General features: G+C 41.9%; 2 protein-coding genes across 6 annotated transcripts in view; one reads left to right on the forward strand and one right to left on the reverse strand.

Moving 5' to 3' along the window:
* Nucleotides 1–3,082: 3,082 nt before the first annotated feature.
* On the reverse strand, nucleotides 3,083–14,387 carry LOC141015957 (cilia- and flagella-associated protein 337). The gene is made up of 15 exons (XM_073490184.1): nucleotides 13,534–14,387; nucleotides 13,305–13,451; nucleotides 11,062–11,184; nucleotides 10,799–10,970; nucleotides 10,657–10,703; nucleotides 10,434–10,571; nucleotides 10,126–10,314; nucleotides 9,148–9,339; nucleotides 8,592–9,059; nucleotides 8,334–8,483; nucleotides 5,048–5,232; nucleotides 4,372–4,550; nucleotides 3,553–3,701; nucleotides 3,256–3,467; nucleotides 3,083–3,089 (listed from the first exon to the last, which is right to left on the reverse strand). The coding sequence occupies exons 1-15, from the start codon at nucleotides 13,681–13,683 to the stop codon at nucleotides 3,083–3,085; spliced, it is 2,508 nt and encodes an 835-aa protein (XP_073346285.1). The 5' UTR covers nucleotides 13,684–14,387.
* myof (myoferlin) overlaps nucleotides 13,505–18,175 on the forward strand; it is a 34,060-nt gene continuing 29,389 nt past the window's right edge. For 2 of the 5 annotated variants that reach the window (XM_073489649.1, XM_073489650.1), the window contains exons 1-3: nucleotides 14,387–15,337; nucleotides 17,206–17,274; nucleotides 18,083–18,138. In XM_073489649.1, the coding sequence (XP_073345750.1) occupies nucleotides 15,277–15,337; nucleotides 17,206–17,274; nucleotides 18,083–18,138 (186 nt within the window). In that variant the 5' untranslated portion in view covers nucleotides 14,387–15,276. Of the gene's footprint in view, nucleotides 13,706–14,386; nucleotides 15,338–16,619; nucleotides 17,275–17,879; nucleotides 17,943–18,082; nucleotides 18,139–18,175 lie in introns of those variants that run through there. The other 3 variants (XM_073489648.1, XM_073489652.1, XM_073489651.1) reach the window with 3 other exon arrangements.

The raw sequence follows: 18,175 nt of genomic DNA on the forward strand, positions 1-18,175 counted from the left end.
TGGCAGGTTCTGAGTTATGGGCAGACAGTGAAAGGAAAATGTAGGAAATGTCTTGCGGATACACACACAACACGCATATACACACGCAAAAACCTTGAGCATTTTTGCACTTAATTTTTTTTTCCTAATCTGGCTTGTGTCTCTGGAGCAGAACATTGCCCAAATGTTCCTGAGCTGAGCTCCAGATTTGAGGGGAGGAGAATGTGAAGAATGCTCTGACTCTTGTCTTCATAACGAGGTGAAATTGGCCATGATTTAATCAGAGTATCAGGTTTAATTAGCTTGGAAGGCCATCCTGACCTGTATGTACAAACCCTTTCCTACAGTATCTACACACACACACACACACACACACACACACACACACACACACTTACACACACACAGATGGCCTCTCCCTGACCCAGGCCATCTCCAGCCACTGTGCACCAGGAATGTCCCTTCCAATAATTACCACTTTTGTCAGAATCCTACTCGTGTGTGTGTGTGTGTGTGTGTGTGTGTCTGTGTGTGTGTGCAGCACCTCGACACACCTGTTTGCACTGAATGGTTACCTTCAGAGCAGCATTCTTTCTGTGAAGTTTGACCCCTGTTGTTGGGGTCAGTAACTTGACTTTTGACCTCTCTGACCCCCGCGTCGTCACTTTCAGTCCTCTCCTCCTCTGTGCCTTCTGACAGTTTCTTCCTATAAATGTCAGAAAAGATATTGCTCGTCGCTGAAGGCAATTCACTTGTGCAAACACAAAGCTGTTGACATTAGATTAGACAGGTTTCCCAATTTTGTTCATGTCACTGAAGTAGACAGGACTTAGATTCGTGATCTCTGTTGGATGATGTTTTGTCAGGGTCCAATATCTGTGTGTGTTTATGTTGTTAGATTTGATTTAAACCAGAGCTGTAGCTGTTCCCCAGTTCTGTGGTGTAGTTGGCCTGGTCTTGAGCACTCTGTGTTCCTTTTGTGTGTGTGTGTGCGTGTGTGTGTGTGTGTGTGTACGAGCTTGTTATGCATTTTTGGTCTGCTTTTTTTAGTAAATTAAAACTGACTGATTATAATTTCAACACATGCTAGAGCTCAACTTCATGGATATACAAGCTAATAGTAGCTCAGTACGCAATTTCATACCGATTATGGTTTGAAAGAATGTTTGGCAGCCTCTTTGTGGAAATTAGGGATGTTTTGTTTATGTTTAATGAAACATTTGATAATGTACAGTATCTACTTCTTGGTAGAGAGACTGCAGCCATGCTAGCAGCTCTGTGAGGCTTTACTTTAGCAGCATGTTGAAGTTTACTATGCTGATTATCTTAGTCTGCTAATTAACAGCAAACACAAAGTGCAGCTAAGGCGGATGGGAATCTCATTAAGGGATGAACAAAGCTATTAGAATTCATGAGCTGGGCCATGAATGTCTGCATCAAATTTCATTGACCAAATTCAGACAGTGGCCATTTTCTTCTGCCAGGGTGAGAGGCTCAAATGCTGTGATAATGTTAGCTGTTAGCTAGCTGAAAATCATATATGTGGGACAATCTGACAAAATGTTATCATTTCACCACTTCCTGATTGATCAGCAACTGAAAAAATGACAGATAGTAAAAATCTGGTGGGACATTGGGCCATATTTCAAGAAAAAACAACATATTTGATTGCCCATTAGCTAACGTTAGCATACAGCCACCTCCTAGCTAATGTTACCGAATACATCCAGTGCGTTTCACTTCCAAATAAATGTGTCCAAGATGTGCATTGATATTTTAGAATTGATTTATGACTTTCCTATCATATAGGGTAATACTATCAAATGGTAATGTTAGCTAGGAAGTGGTTGAATGCTAACATTAGCCATAAAGGCAGTGACAGACAGAGAGAAATTGATGCAGACGATACAAAATACTGTACTTCTATACTACTCACTTTTTCTCTCTCTTCCTTAAACACACACGTGCACTAAATCACCATAACCTATCATTTAAATTTCAATACAGTTCTCCATGTGGTACGTCTCAATTAAGAGACCACAAGCAGCCATCAGCAGCATATCTTCACAAGCGTTAAACCATAACGTTAAATATATATGAATACATACACCTGCATGCAGACGTGTATTTATGTACTAAAGCAAGTGCTGACTCTGTTTTTCACTTCATCTTCTTAAATTAGGAGTGTTCTTTCCTTTACCCAACATGTGGCAGAAATACAGTCAGGCACACAGCAGAGGGCCTCGTCCAAGCCAGAGTTTATGACCTTTAACCAAACTGAAGTTTCTATTCAAGACTCAAATGTCTGTGGAAACAACGAGGGAAGTTTCTTTTGGAGGAGGTTCTAAACCATGACGTACATTCTCTATATTAGATTTGGCACAAACCAATCAGGGCTCAGTATTGACATCATTATTTGTTTGGACCTGTCCCGTACACTCTACTATGTGTTGGCGGAGCTGAGTGATATCATTTCAAAAAGGCTGCCATGTTTACACAGGTCATCCTCAAATTTTTGGGCTGTATAATCCAATATGCTTCACAGGCAGCATGTGCGCAGTCATTTTTAGCATTTATGGCTTCCAATGGAAGAGTTAGCACACCACTGAACGACACAGAGTCAATCTGTTAACCCTTAGTGGGTTCACAAATTTTCCAGAAAATACATTTTTGCTCAGATTTTGGCATTTTTCCCCCCACTAATGTGATTTTGTGTCACAAATTTAAAGGGACAGTTCACCTCAAAATCAAAAATACATGTTTCCCCTTACCTAAAGTGCTATTTATCCATCTAGATTGCTTTGGTTTGAGTTGCTGAGCTTTGGAGACATCATCTGGATGGATGCCTGCCTTCTCTTGAATTTAACGGAACTATTTTCTCCCTACCAAACTAAACATTTTTTCTGCACAGTGATATGGCTGCCAGGTTTAGTTCCTCCATGAAACTGCTAACAACAAGGTCTGTGGATTATTTTGAGTAACCGGGTCATGATTTCTGTAAAGAGACATTGCTGTTGAGATTCTAAAATGCTTTTTTAGGTGCTTTGAGCATCAAAGGCGAAAGCCATCTAGTTCCATTATACCTAAGAGAAGGCAGACATCTCTACAGCCTGCGGAGGACACATATGAATTTTTATTTTGGGCCTGGACTGTTCCTTTAAATCAAGTTGGTCATGGATGCACTGCCATTTCTAAGCTGCCACTGTGACTGATTTTCATGTTTCCTATTATTTGACTCACACTATCGTGCGACAGAGAGGAGCTGATCAACCTCACCTAAGGTAAGTAGCTGGCTCAGTGATATTCCACATCACTTCCTGCCTGAAAGAACCCACATGATCTCCATCTTTTGTCCACAGTCCAACAGAGCCGTCAGCTGAGGCTGTGAAGACGAACAATCTGTCAGCCACTTCGAGGACTTCCACACTCACTAATGCTCTCTGATGAGCCTTCCAACACTGCAGCAGAGGAGGCCGCTCACAAACTGGCTGTGTAAAAAAGAGAAGCCAGCAGGTATATGGGACTGTACAGTACACATTTACTACATACACTACAGTGCACACACATCCTCACCTGGTTTTGGATGTCTAGTGCAAAGTGACAGATGTCCCAGATCTGAAGCCAGCCCGCGGTGTCTCCAGAGACCAGGATGGTGTTTTTAGGCTGATCTGAACTCAGGGTCAGCACACACTCATCTGTCTGCTCTGGAGCGAAGAACTGGCCTGGAATAGGGAGGAAAAAACAGAATTGTACTCCAAACATAAAGAAATCTAGATGGATTATCATTTTAACAATAGTCTCTGTAGGTCTGGTTTAACGCAGGTCTACAGGGGGAACAACTGTTTCACTCAAAGCTGCATGTGAGGGAATCTATTTACAATCTGACTCAGTGCAAATTTTAAAACAGTCTTGACTTAAATGACAAATGTACCTCTGAGACAAATTGCTACTCTATAAAGGTTTCTGTTATGTCACACATCTCCCTATTATGTCACGCTCTTAAATTCCTCTCTGCTAGAAATATGCATATATAGAAAGATACAGACACTCACATAAATGCACCCTGGCTCGCTCATAGACCCATGCATGCGCGTACACATATGCAGCGGTCACAGTGCATGAATCCCACACCACTAAACACAGATGGGATCTGGAAAAAGACATAGTTGTGGGCTGCCAGGAATGGTACAGGCAGGAGGCCAAGTCAACAGTTCAGTCTGACTGTCACTGCTCGGGCTGTTTGTAAATCCATCTCTGCTTGTCAACTGCTCGTACACTTCGGTGCTTCTACCTTCCTCATACTGTGAGACTGACTTGATGTCTATTAATTTTAGATGCATTTCCTCTGAAAAATACTCTCTGCATCCCCCCTCCTCTCTCTGTCCCACTCACCGTAAGTGTGTGTCTGTCCAGTGACGCTCCAAAAGCAGAGACAGCCGGCCTGAGATGAGACGAGGACACCTCTGTTTCTCAGCTTTCTGTTGCCAGCTCGATGCTGCAGGAACAGAAGGCTGTCCATGGGGGGCACCACTCTAGATTTACACAAGCAGAAGAAAAAAATACTAGATATTAACAATGATTATATTTACATTTTACATTTACATTTTAGGGCATTTAGCCGACGCTTTTGTCCAAAGTGACTTACAGTAATTCATACATTCATACACTGATGGCGGTGGCTGCCATGCAAGGTGCCGACCAGCACATCAGGAGCAGTTTGGGGTTCAGTATCTTGCCCAAGAACACTTGCAGACCAGGGTAATAGCACAAGGAAAGTTGTGGAACGTTAAAAAAACACCTGTTTGGAACATTCCACAGGTAAACAGGTTAATTGGTTTGAGGTGATACCAATTAACAGGGGAGAGTAGAAAGGATGGGGCGAGGTTCACCGCTTTGTGAAACACATGAATGTATAAAGGATCTGAGGTGGGTTGGATGGGCTCAGGAACACTTCGTAAAACAATGATTGCAGTTTCCTCACATCTGTTCAGTGTCAGACTGAAAATGAGTTCATATTGGCATGATAACTCAACAGCAGTGCTTAACCTTCACTTTTTTTTTTTCTCACCCTCTCTGTGTCGGACTCTGCAGGTGGAGCACTGGTCCTTGCGTCTCCAGCCTCCAGATAATGACCTCTCCATCATGGCTCGCCGTGGCAACGACCCCGAGAGCGGAGCACTGACTCACAGCCAGGATGTGGGATTTGTGGACGCTGCTGGACTTCCACGACATGTCCGCTCTGACATATAAATCCTGTAAGTACAATGAATACACAGATGTAAATATTAAATTACAAGTTTTTTCTTGTGGTATTAATTACACAAAAATTCGAAAAATTCAGATTGAAAAACAGCAGTTTAACTCAAGAAACAGTGGGTCATGTTGTCTTCAGGCTCTGCTGTGTGCATGAACTTGCTGCTTGAAATTGTGAACTTGCACCGCTTCCTCCTGTGTGACAGTTTACAAATGATCCGGAATAACATGTAATTGTTTGTGTTGCCTTGTGGAGAGCAGCTCTATTTCCTTCTCTGGTTTACTGATTTTGTTTACACCTCTGGGCTACAGTGTTGTGGTCGGCTCTTAAAAACGCTGGAAACTCAGCGTGGGGGACGTCAGCAGAATACTGGCCCAGATGTCTTCTGTGGACATCTTTGATCTCCCCGGGTGCATTTGTTCATGTAATGTACGTCATTCGCTGATATTTTTTATACTCCCGAACAACAGTCCTCACATTTTCATTTCCCTGAAAATGAAAATTCTGGCTCTGCTGAAACAGGAGCCTTTACAATGAGAAACATTATGAGCAGGACTGGGAATTTGCTGGAGAAGCATGAATACTGAATGTTACAACTGTATTCTTCAGGGAGTAAGTCTGACCGCACAGCAGATGGTAGTTAAAGGGGTAAAATGTAACACAAGAATTTGAGGGGTGAGAATATGTACGTCTGCACACCCTCACTTCATACTGGTGTTTGTACTGGCACTGGCAATGCTTCATCTTTATTTCTTAAGACCTGAGTGTCAGCATGTATAAGTGTGTAGGTGGATGTGGTGTATTATGCTCTGAAAATTTCTAGACATGTTTGTTGCTGTAATAAAAAGACATAAGAGGTCTCGTTTAAGGACATGACAGGCTTATTGACTTTAGCTGGGTACCTTTTGTGCTACTTTTGCAGGAAATATTTTCTGAGGTGAAAATTCAAACTGTTGTCAGCATTCTTAAGAAAAATGCAGTGTTTTTAAGTCTGTACCAGATTAGTCACTATGGTGATAGCTGTTTGTGTGGGACTCATCATCCAGCAGTCAACATCTGGGGAAGAAGTTGTGGACGAGCACAAGTGAGAAGGCTAAGATCTTGACATATTTAAGCTTTTTGGTCATTAGTAAATGTGATTGCTGCACTTCCCAGAATCACCTGTCAATCAAAAACGTCTGTTATGTATTTAATGCTGTGGTGTCTGTCTGTCAGTGGAATTACCGATCTACACGTACCAGACATTCACAAAAAATGTAAGAATGTCTGGTATTTTTGTTTCTTTTAGTTTGTGGTATTTTCTATGTCCAAATCACACTGACTGTTCTCTACACTACTTCAACTTTGATATGTAAAGTACACTGGGATGGTGTTGAGTACTAGTAGGCCTATGGGGCACTGTTTTTAATACAATATTTACACCAAAAATAGCATGGATATGCAAGTTTTTCAAACGCAGGTAAACCTGCTTTCTCATTGTCAGTAGGCAGGTTTGCCTTTAGTGCCTTGTGCCTGGTGTGTAATGTTCAGTGTCATGAATAGGCCAAAAAACAGGGGAGAGTAGAAAGCGGCAGAATGACTATTTATCACACTATAGACTTTCAGAGCAGTTTAAAAAAAAAAAAAAAGTTTTGTCTGAGTGACACATCTCACTTCTTTCTCATCTCTGTTGAGAGTTGCACAGGAGACAGAGTGACAATGTCACGGTGGTTTCTTTTTTTATCTTTTACTTTTACAGTCTCTCTTTCAAACTTGACGCTGACTGATCAATGTTTGACCGCTGCTTGAACAGACGGATGGAAATGTATTCACGCGCCAATGTCCTTTCAGCGTGCGTCACGGCATCGCCTTGGAAAAGGGGCGAAAATTTGCATGTCCACCGGAGTGTCATGTTTCCATCACTGCCAACTGGAGCTGGAGCCGATAAATACCTGTGACTACTGCATAGTCATTTTTCCAGGGAATGAAGGTCAACTATACCGATTCCCAATGAAGACAAAATCCAGATGTTAGTTGGTGTTCGTGGGATTTTTTTATCCAGTTTGAAACAGGTCCAAATGATACACAGTCCTGCTGATGGTTTCATTCTATTCCACTGAGTTTGTTGCTGTCATGTGCCAAAAGATGCAGCAATGCATTGTAAAAAGCAAAATAGTAACACTGCAAATGTTTTAGGAATTAAATATATAAAATAAAAAAATAAAATGTATTGAGACTGGGGAATAGCTTTTACATTACATTGCCTGTGCCAGTGATATAATTTGCCTTTAAACAGATTTTGACCTATAAGTTCTACATTAATTCTCACTTATTTATTTCTAATTTTGTAAATTGTCATTTACGTTGTATTTTACGTTATTCTGTTTTCATGCATGCCATGTGTGGAGGCTCGGGGTTGTGATCCTACTGTGTTTTGTACAATTCCAACCACAGTATCTTCTTCAAAAATAAAAACATTTAATTACAATAACAGGGTACCCACTCTTTTCTGGACTTTTGCTTTTTCTCTCATTTTCCATGTGTTTTCCATGACTGGAAAATTGGTCAACTGTTCTTCAGGTTTTCCAGGACTTGTGGGAACCCTAGATAATAAGATGTTATTCATTGTGTTTATGGGAGTCAAAGTGTGTGTTTACATGTGTTTTTTTTTTATTTTGGCACTTTCAAGACGTTGTGAGTTAGAAGTCCCGGTCACAGTCCTTTTAGGCTCTTTATAATGTGTCTGTCCCGCTACTGGGATGGGGTTGGGGGGGGGACCAATGACGGCAAAAGGTTGAGGACCACAGGGTTGAATTAGTAGTTTGTTGTAATCAGTAATAAGTACAGCGACTTCAGAACCCAATGAAAACAATCTTGTTTTTGCTGACCTCCAGGGGATTCATTTCAAACTTAATTGCAGTGACAAACAGGTGTTCTCTGACACCCTATAACATCACCTGTGTGATTACAGGTGCAACAGATCAGACTTGTGACCACACCCAACCACTGCAGAGGTGAAACAGGCTTGAAACTTGCACTCGGTGACACACCGCAGTCCAGTTAAATTACTCTCTGTGAAACTGCTGTAGATCAGCAATTGAAAAGCTAAAGTTAATTTTACCTTGGCAGCCGCAATGTCGTACTGAACGATCCGCTGACTCCGCCCCACGGCCAGCAGCTGGTTGTCGTGGAGACAGGTCAACCCGGTGACTTCGGAGTCGGTGACTGGCTCCAGCTTGTGCAAGTTGAGGCCGTTGAGTAAGTTCCACACCTGCTCAGGAAGTGAATGTCCTCTCATTAACACACTCTTTTTAAGTCTCTCATAAAATGTGAAATACATATTTGCATCGATTGCAACGAATTTACTGTAATTTTTAACCTTCATGGTGCCATTGCGAGCCCCAGTGATCAGTCTTCTGTGGGAGGAGTCGAGGGCCATGCAGGTGAGTTCCTCTTCTCCATGAGTGTTTAAGATCTGAAGCCGCCTCCTGCCTGTCTCCACGTCCCACAAAGACACAGATGAGTCGGCGTGTCCAGTCACCACCTGTCTCAGGGTGGAGTTGTACAGAGCACAGGAGAGGGCGGGATCACGTTGGATGTTTGGGCCAGGTTCTCTCACGTCATCCGTCAACCATCCGCCTCCTCCTCTTTTCGTTTCAGTCAGATGGAGCAGCGCGAGGTAATCTTTGCATCCCACCACTAAATGAGACTGCACAGGAAGAGGAGGGCTCAGCAACAGGAAGGGGAAGTTGCCGTGTTCTGGGATTCGACCTGGCTGCTGACAGGGGAACTGAAGGCGGACGGTTTTCAGACAGTGATGGCTGGAAATGTCCCAAACCCTCAGCTCCTGCCCAGGGAAACATCACTTCAGTAAACAACATGATTTCATATGAAAAACAATAAGCTACTGTGATTTCATTTCTTTAATGACTCACAGCATCTCTGGAGTAGCTGAATATCTGCTCGACAGCCTGGTAGATTGCAACATCCAGTACAGCGGTGCGGTGACCCAACAGTGTAGCCACAGGACGTGTGGTCACAAACGGAGTCCACAGTCGGACTGCTCGGTCACACCCTCCTGTGACCATCAGCTGCAGAGAGGCATTGTAGTCAAAACATTTAGCTCCCTGAAATGACACAAAAGGAGCAGAATATGTTGCTTTGTGCAGACAGAAATGCACACAAACTGGTGTTTTATAGTTGTGTGTTGGGAAAAATAAAGCATGTCCACTTCTAAAAATACAGATATAGTAAGCTGGTCTCATTAGTTTGGGAGTTTTTAAGGTTGGGTTTATTGTTAAAAATGTCCAGACAGTTAATTGGTGTATAAAATTAGACGAAAAAAAATGCTATTGTGAATAACAGGAAGCTCCACCACCCACTTTAATAATGTTTTGTGCAAAAGCATTACTTCTTTTCTCCACAGTCGGTGGCACTGTCTGCCTCTGCGTGCTGGCCGAGAGTCAACTTCAGAAAAAGTTACTTGAAAGTTGAAATGTTTTTAACCTTCAGTTAGGTCAGTGTCACCCAGAGCAGAGTGCTGTGACCCACACGTGTCCATCTGACCTCGATCCACATCAAAAGTGGATAACAACAACTTGAAAACAACAGAAAAGAATGGGCAGAATACCAGATCAGTATCTTATATAATTTTAGAGCCATTATTGTGAAACTACTACATTTGAGCTGTGTACCAATGTAGTTATTACACTTCTTGATGTGAGATAGGGTTGAGAAATGTACTTCTGATGGATAAAAACATACTTGAGTACAGTATTATGTGAGGCCATAATTATACAAGTCTAACCCAAAGAAAAAGGTATGATATAGTATACTTATATTTACAAATGTGAATACATGGTAACCAACTATTCCATAACAGATCTGGCAAACTACACTGTGATGTCAGTTACCTGCTTAAATTTCCAAATATAAGGCTCCTGCTTCAGTGTCACATTCATGAAAACCACAGAGGTGGTGTCACTTTCTGATGAGGTCATGATGATGTTGGTGTTGGGCTCAAACATCACTCTGTTGACTGGCCCCTGGTGGATGTTGGGGATGTGGCGGTAGGAGACCATGTCGCTGTGTTCACCCAGGTCCTGTTAACACAATAAATGCTTTAGTATTGTTTGTGAAATTGGAGTGTTATCAGTCTATGTCATCACTGTTAGATACATTTCTCTGAGCTCAGTAATTCAATAGACAAGGCCGAGCTTACTGGGACAAAGATCCTCTGTGGGCTGTTCTCTTTCATTGACACATTCTTAAAAAGACCTTTAAATGGGTTCAGGAACCACATGAGATGGACTCCACCCTTCTCATCCCCCAGGAGCAGCAGAGAGGGTCGCTCTGGACACTAGACACACATAGCGATGAATTAATTGTTCTCAGAGTGAATTTGTTGGCTTTAAAAGAACATTTCAAAAGAAAACTGGTCCTACCTGTATGTCATGCCAGTAACAAAGAGCAGTCGGGACACTACGAAACCCTTGGAGAAATGATGAGACAAAGAAAAATTTAGATTTTTGTACAGCAATTGATTTTTATCAGTGACCAGCTCAACTAAAGTGCAATCAAGCTTACCAAACAGGTGGACATCCTCGAATACACTGGCTGTGGAGACGTTGACGAAGTGCAAGTCCCTGCAGTCGGTCGCTATGGCAACCCTGTGGACATTGCCCATAGAGACGGCATCAGTGGTCCAGCCTCTGAATCTCCTCGTGTTGGCCACTTCCTCTGTTGGGTCTCCAGCAAGCTGGATTAAAGAGGATTAAATATAAGTGAGCGTGTGTGTGTGTGTTGTACTTCCCCACGGATGCCATAAATAGTACCATGATGTCACTCACCCCTAGACTTTTGAGGATGTGTAGGCTGCTGTTCCAGACAGTGATTTGACCCCCTTTACTGACACTAATATAGCGCAGTGGAGGAGGATGGGAAACAGCAACCACACGCACCGTTGGCTCCCGCTGCAGAGGAATGAGTTCAACTGTCATTAATAAAAAAGGTCATCGGAGTAAAAAAAGTATTACTTTTAGAAAAAAAACATAGGCAGAACTAGAATATAGACGAGAAATTGACAGAAAGAGTGCAGACAGATGGAACAAATGCAGTGAGTAAATTTGTTAATCCACTCCAATCCAAAATTACTTGCAGCATCTGTGTGGATTAACAGATTTACTTTATTACAGCATTAGTACCTTTATTCACTATCATTGGAAAAGCAGCTAGGCTATAGGATTTAAGTTTTATACTGAAATATACACATATTGTTCATTTTGTTAGACCCATGTCAAGTGTTTGTCACACTGTGATAAGCCATGAAGCAACTATATAAAGTGACATACAGCAATTCCCTTTCCAAAACCCCAACCAATACCCTATGCTACTCCCTTTCAGCTAAATATTAACTTCAGTATTGTCTCCATATTAGATATCTAACCTAAGGTAATGAACTGCGGAAGCCCTAAAGGGCCATGCATTCATACATTTTATTTCCTCCGTTTTCCCGTGATAACGAGTTAATTTCATTTGTTTTCTTTTTTTTTGTGGCCCCAATAGTTATTATCTGGAAATGACAACTGCCGTTTTCCCGAGATAACGAGATAATTTTCTCGAGATCTCGAGATAACGAAACTTTGTTTTCCCGAGATAACGAGATAATTTTCTGGACATCTCGAAATAACAAAACTTTGTTTTCCCGAGATAACGAGATAATTTTCTCGATATCTCGAGATGACGAAACTTTGTTTTCCCGAGATAATTTTCTCGAGATCTCGAGATAACGAAACTTTGTTTTCCCGAGATAACGAGATAATTAATTCGAGATCTCCTCATTAACTACATAGCTGGTCAGCTATGTAGTTAACGACGACATCAGGCTCACTTAGATTGTGCCGCCGATATAGCTGAAGCCTTGCTAACCGTCTTTTTAGATTATGCACACTAATGTGTATATTATCTGTAATAGCAAGGCATAATGCTATTTCAGCCTGTGTCAGGCCTTGATTGAAAACATATGAGGTGGTGATCGATATGCTCCTGCTCCTCTGACATTGCTACACTGAATGATGTTTCCTGCAATGATTTAATATACTACACTATCGTTTTGTTTTCTCAAGATCTCGAGAAAATTGTCCCGTTATCTCGGGAAAACGGCAGTTGTTATTTCCAGATAATAACTCGAGATCTCGAGAAATCGTTATCACGGGAAAACGGAGGAAATAAAATGTATGAATGCATGGCCCTTTAGGGCTTCCGTACTTTAGGGCTTCCGTAATGAACAGACAATACTCATTTTTGGCTGATAAAGAGCAGAGAACCCCTTTAATAAACTGACAGGCACACAGCTGGCTAACGTGGCTAACATGTTAGCTAACAACTGACAACTTACCCAGACAGCAAACAACAAGCAACTTTTTTCCCATTATAGCCGTCTTTCTTCTCATCTTATGAAAGTCCAACACTCATTTCCTTGTTTGGCTTTGTTTTTCCTCTGCAGGCTTCTGAGGATGATACATCTGGCTTTTTAAGCTTCCCTTTTAGCCTACCTCACCAGGTAGCATAATTGATATACCGTTAGCCGCTGTTCGTTGCTAGGCAGTTAGCTTGTGCTAGCGTGTTAGCAAAGCTTTTTTGCTGTATACTTCTGCCTGGGAGTTGGTGAGAATGACAAGAGAATAATGCTACCAAGGTAAATATGTGGGCCATAAAATTAAAAATATAAGAACAAATTTCCTACAAAGCACTGTGGGGATAGACTAATACTGTTGCTCTTCGGCTAATACTGTAATATAGCTAATTGAATTGGGGTTGGTTGGGGTTAGGTAAGTTACAGGTTTGGTGTTTTTAGTGTAAGAATGTTTTGTTGTATTGCATTTATTTGTTAGGACCAACAGCAAATAAACTAGCTAATTTAGCAACTTACAAATAGAAGATCCTTTGAGATTTAGCTACTAGCCACCACCTGCTGTCCCTAGGTAGGTTATGTAGACACAAGCAGGTGCAATCTGTGCCCGATTACAGTGGGCTCTCCTGCCAAGAAGCACCATTCCTTCTATTTTGACCAGGTGTAGCCAGGTGGATCTACCTTGTTGTGAGAGCAGTGTCTGATCTGTGGCTGGGAGTCCAGGAGAGCCGCTCTGGGGATGGAGGCTCTCTCTCTCTCAGTGTACTCCAGAAGCAGGTAGGAACACACCTGCTGCCACTTCACCTGCCCAGTACAGGTGATGTCTACCTGCATGTAGAACAGTTTAAAGACTCACAATGTGATTTTCTTTTCTTATCAGTACTTCGACAAAGACTTAATTTCTCCTCACCTCACTGAAGAATCTCTCAACCCATGTGTCCTCAATATCCGGACCGATCACAGACCTCAGAACCTCCCGAAACTCCTCCATTTTCATTCCACGCTCCTCATCTCCCCCTCTGTTCCTTCCACTCCTTCTATTCAGCCTGTTTTCGTGCATCTGTACTCCAGCTTTTGGACAGGTGAATGCATTTCTCAGGAGCTGCAGGTGCTCAGGGCTCAGTTTCTCTGCAGGGCTGACGCCACAGGCTGGATCACTGCAGAGGGAACCACACAGCGGTGATCATCGAAAAAGGAAATTTTTATTTGTGCAGAAATGTTTTCAAGTTTTTCAACTCATACCAGGTCGAGATGGTCTCTGCTGTCAAGACTGCCACCAGGAGCTCCTCTAAGGGGCTTCTTGTACATCACATTTACAGATCTTGCTACTTCCTTCCAAAACATCTGAATTTTTCATTATTCTTTATAGTTTCTCTGAAGTTAGGAGCTAATCTTAGCTTTATAACCAGCTCCTCAGGTGGATTGTGATCAAAACATCCATTTAAGATGCTGTGCCTGAGTAGGACTGAAGCCAAAGATCAATCAGGGACAATTACATGTCGTAGCATCACTTATTTTAGCTGTTTGTGATTTTTTAATGTTAAGTAATTCCATCCAGTCACCGTCATCTGGTCAGAATGAATGAATGCAGCGCTCCCAAGTGGCAGCACTGAGCCAACACACTGCTGAGCCAAAAAAGTTTAATATAACATTATGAAGTCTGCATGATGTATACTCATCTGAAACATACATTTAATATGAATTGAACAGCACTTGATAAATATCGCAAGAAGGGAATAAGTGATAAGTGTTTCGGGGGATGTGTTTAACAGATCAAAGTGTCCCTGACCACCAGCAGCTCCTGTGTGGCCCTGTTGCTCAGGGAGACTTCAAGCTCCAACAATACGTCACACGTCTCTCAGCATTGTGAGCTTTTTTCCAGATCCATCAGGACACACATGAGTGGTCCTTTACATCGTGCAAATTACTCACAATTAACCAACAAAGCTAATGGAACCGTAAAATAATTAAGTGGTAAAAGTGCATTAGTCTGCCGAAAATGGAGTGGAGTGAAAGGCTGCTGTATCTGAAAGAGCTGGTGAAGCTGTGTGGGTACAAATGTAAAATGCATAGAAGTCTTCACATCATTTCTTTTAATGTTATGGAAGGACGGACAAAAGACTAAAAACAGCATATTTCTTTCACTCTGTGTGAACGTTTTTATTTATTCGACGGGAGGATATTTGAGATTATAAAACGTAAGGAGCCGTGGACAATAAGGTACAGCACACATATCACAGGCCTTTGTATGTAGGAACAGGTTATATACAGTGATCAGTTATATTTATTAAGATAAGTCAGGACAAGAAAACTCACCAGAACCTGCTGTGTGGCACTTCTTTCTCATAACACGCCCATGGATTTCTGTTCTTTCTTAAGGTATCCATACTGATTACCTTAATAAACTCCTCTTTAAAGCCTTCCAGACGCCACACATTGCTCCATCTATTCTACATTTAATCCAGTTCCAGTTCTTCACCATATCCCGGTGACAAGCAAAGATGCAGCAACCACAAGTTCCCCTCAAAAGCGCTGAGACTCTGAGTTTGTTTCCATCCCTCCTGTCCTCTGTCTTTTCAGGCAAAGCTGATTGGCTCAAACAAAGCCCCTCGTCTCCAGACAGGGAAGGAATGTCCAGCAGGTCCAAGGATCAATGAGCCAACCGTCACAAGTGTTTGACCACTCGGAGAGGGGGGAAAGTCAACACATCAGTGGTGAGAAGAAGACCGTGGGGAGATGAGAGTTTCCAAAATAACTGCAAGTCCGCTGGGGGTAACGGAGCCACAACCCCCGCAGACGAGCCCTCAGTGGATTAATCATTTATAGAGGCAAAGTTAGTCAGGACCCAGGAGGGTAAAGATGGTAACTTTTACACGAGGACAGTTCAGGTGTCCGAACATAATAAAGAAAAAAACACATATGTCATTAATAGTCGTATATGTCCTTAAGTTAAAACAAGAAAAAAGCGACAAGCAGTGATACTTCCTGTTTTATTCTTATGGTCTCACGGTCCTCTAACTAATGCTGTTTAATTATTGCCAGGCAACCCACAGCACTTTTGCTTCCCACTTCAATGAGCTTGAGCTATCCAGAGTGGCCTCCCACTATGTTTAATGAAGGCAGTGAAGTCCCACAGGAGGCTGGTCTGCTGGGCAATTCCTTGCACCTGGTCTAACATTAGACCTAATACACACACCAGTAGCCGAAACTGTAGCTGATCAGATAATCTTCAAAATTCATCTGCTTTAAGATGCAACGACCAGTAATGGAAGAAGACAGATGTTCACAGTTACTGTTTTTGTTAATTTCATTCAGACAGCCAGATGACAACAGGTTCTGTGTGACCGGGCTGGATAAAAAACAACAACAGAGCTGCTGACGTAAACTATTCAGTAGCCTCAGCAAGAAGGTCCTGGGTTTTAACCCCAGCTGGGGCAGGGCCTTTCTCTGTGGAGTTTGCATGTTCTCCCAACGCTTGTGTGGGTTTCCTCTGGGTACTCCGGTTTTCCCCACCATCAAAACATGCACATTATTTCCATTCTCCAGCCAGCGCTCTTGACCAAAAGCACTGGCTTAGAATCTGGAGTTGGTCGCTGTACATTGGCTGCCTCCTGCTCCCACGGGATGGGTTACATTAAGAGAACCAGTTTCACTACATTGTACATTGTATGATTGTGTGTGAATAATAAAGACACTTACTTTACAAGTAAAATTCCATGTAAAGTACAAGCATCAAAATATGCTTCAAGGACCAAAAGAAAAAAATATATATTACACAGTGTGGCTCCTTTCAGAATAATGTATGTTATGGGATAATAATTATTGAAACATGCCATTTGTTCATCACTTCAATGGTAAAGTTGTTAATGGTGGAGCTAATTTTATTACTTTATATACTTCTGGGTATACATTAATAATTGATAATGATGATATGTTCTGACATATTATAATATATAATTTTGTATTATTAATCCTAAACTGTAAAGTCTCTAGTTGCTTAAATTATTTATTTATTTATTTTTAAATTAAGTGGAGTAAAAGCACAATAATTGCTGGCCCCAGAGTCGACTGTCATGTCATTACCCAGCACGGCCACTAGATGGAGCCACAGTAGAACTATTTGATCAGCGCTCTAACATGCAGAGCAGAGTGTTAATATTCACACTCATCAAACAACATCATCGTTTTATCTACTGCACTATTTATTTTTACTGAATTTAAATGATCCACAACTCTACCTTATTCTTAACTTCTCCTGTCAGCTCTGTCGGCTATAATCTGACACTATCTCCGCTGAGCTCCACACACACGATGGCAGCAGCAGCTCACCATCCTCCACTCAGAATAATTACACACCCGTGACCCGCCCTCATTTCCCCCCCGGCTCTCCCCATCGGGGCACGGAAACTTCCTCAGCCCTGCCCTGTGTGCTGCAGTGATGGGGCAGTGAGGATGCCAGAGCGCGACGGTCCTCTGTAGACTTTTTGTTTTCGTTTCTTTCCACAACTTCACAGATTTAGTGTATTTTTTCCCCCCCTTTCTAATTTTAACCTGTTTGTTGCCATGTTGCGGGTTGTGGTAGAATCGGCCAAAGGTCTGCCTAAGAAGAAAATTGGAAATCCTGATCCAGTCACCTCTGTGATTTTTAAAGGTAAGTCTGACTTTACAAGTCTTTGAGAAGTTTTGATTGTGTGTACAGTCAAAATAAAAATGTAAAGTGTGTTTTCTTTAAACTAAGTTGATTGATTATAGCCTACTTTTATCTTGTATGACGTCACTGATAGTTTTACTGTGATATGTATGACAGCTCATGCAACCAGTAAACTATAATAGGGCTCTTATTTAGTTTTCTTAGTAGAAAGTTTAGTCTCTAAGTGTCTGTGCGCTCCCTCTTTAAATGCAGCATGTTTAAAAACTTGATCAGTATTAGCTGCATTAGTTGCACCCCTGAAGTTTTCTCCAACATGTCCCAGCATTTCCAAGATGCGCAGATAGCTGAGTAGGGGATTGTGCTCAGACCTGTAGGATGGACAATGTGTGCACCTTAGCTCAGAAAGAATAAAGAAGAGTGTAATTAAAGGCAAGGCATAAGTTAGACTTAAGCTACTGCATTAAATCAATATCAAACAGACTTCATATGATCCTGGCAATCAGCCCTAGTTGCTCTCAGCTGTTTTTCTTTGTACCGCAGTCAACATCATCATCCACAGGTGTGGCAGCTTCTGTCCCTTTTTCAAACATCCCTCTTGACACAAATCATGCAGAACGGTGCCAGTTTAGAAAAAAGCTCAAATTCAGCAGTGGGTACAGTGATTCTAGGTGAATTATTGAGTTGGCTGACCCGTGTGTGTCCAGATCTACTGGAGAGAATACGCTGATGTTTTGTGTCGGATCACAAAGAAAAAGTGCAAACACCTTTCCATAAATATTCACAAAGATTGATTTGACTTTGATTTCAGATGAGAAGAAGAAAACAAAGTCGATTGACAGTGAGGTGAATCCTGTGTGGAATGAGGTAAATCCATTACACAAACACACACGGTCGAGCATGC

This window comes from Pagrus major, chromosome 20 (genome assembly GCF_040436345.1).
Source record: "Pagrus major chromosome 20, Pma_NU_1.0".
Lineage (NCBI taxonomy): Eukaryota > Metazoa > Chordata > Actinopteri > Spariformes > Sparidae > Pagrus > Pagrus major.

Coding starts and splice junctions, on each gene's coding strand:
- LOC141015957 (XM_073490184.1), bottom strand. CDS start 13,683: ATGCACGAAAACAGGCTGAATAGAAGGAGTGGAAGGAACAGAGGGGGA. Junction 11,185..13,304: donor GACACTGCTCTCACAACAAG/GTAGATCCACCT, acceptor ATTCCTCTGCAG/CGGGAGCCAACGGTGCGTGT. Junction 3,702..4,371: donor TGGACAGACACACACTTACG/GTGAGTGGGACA, acceptor TCCCTATTCCAG/GCCAGTTCTTCGCTCCAGAG.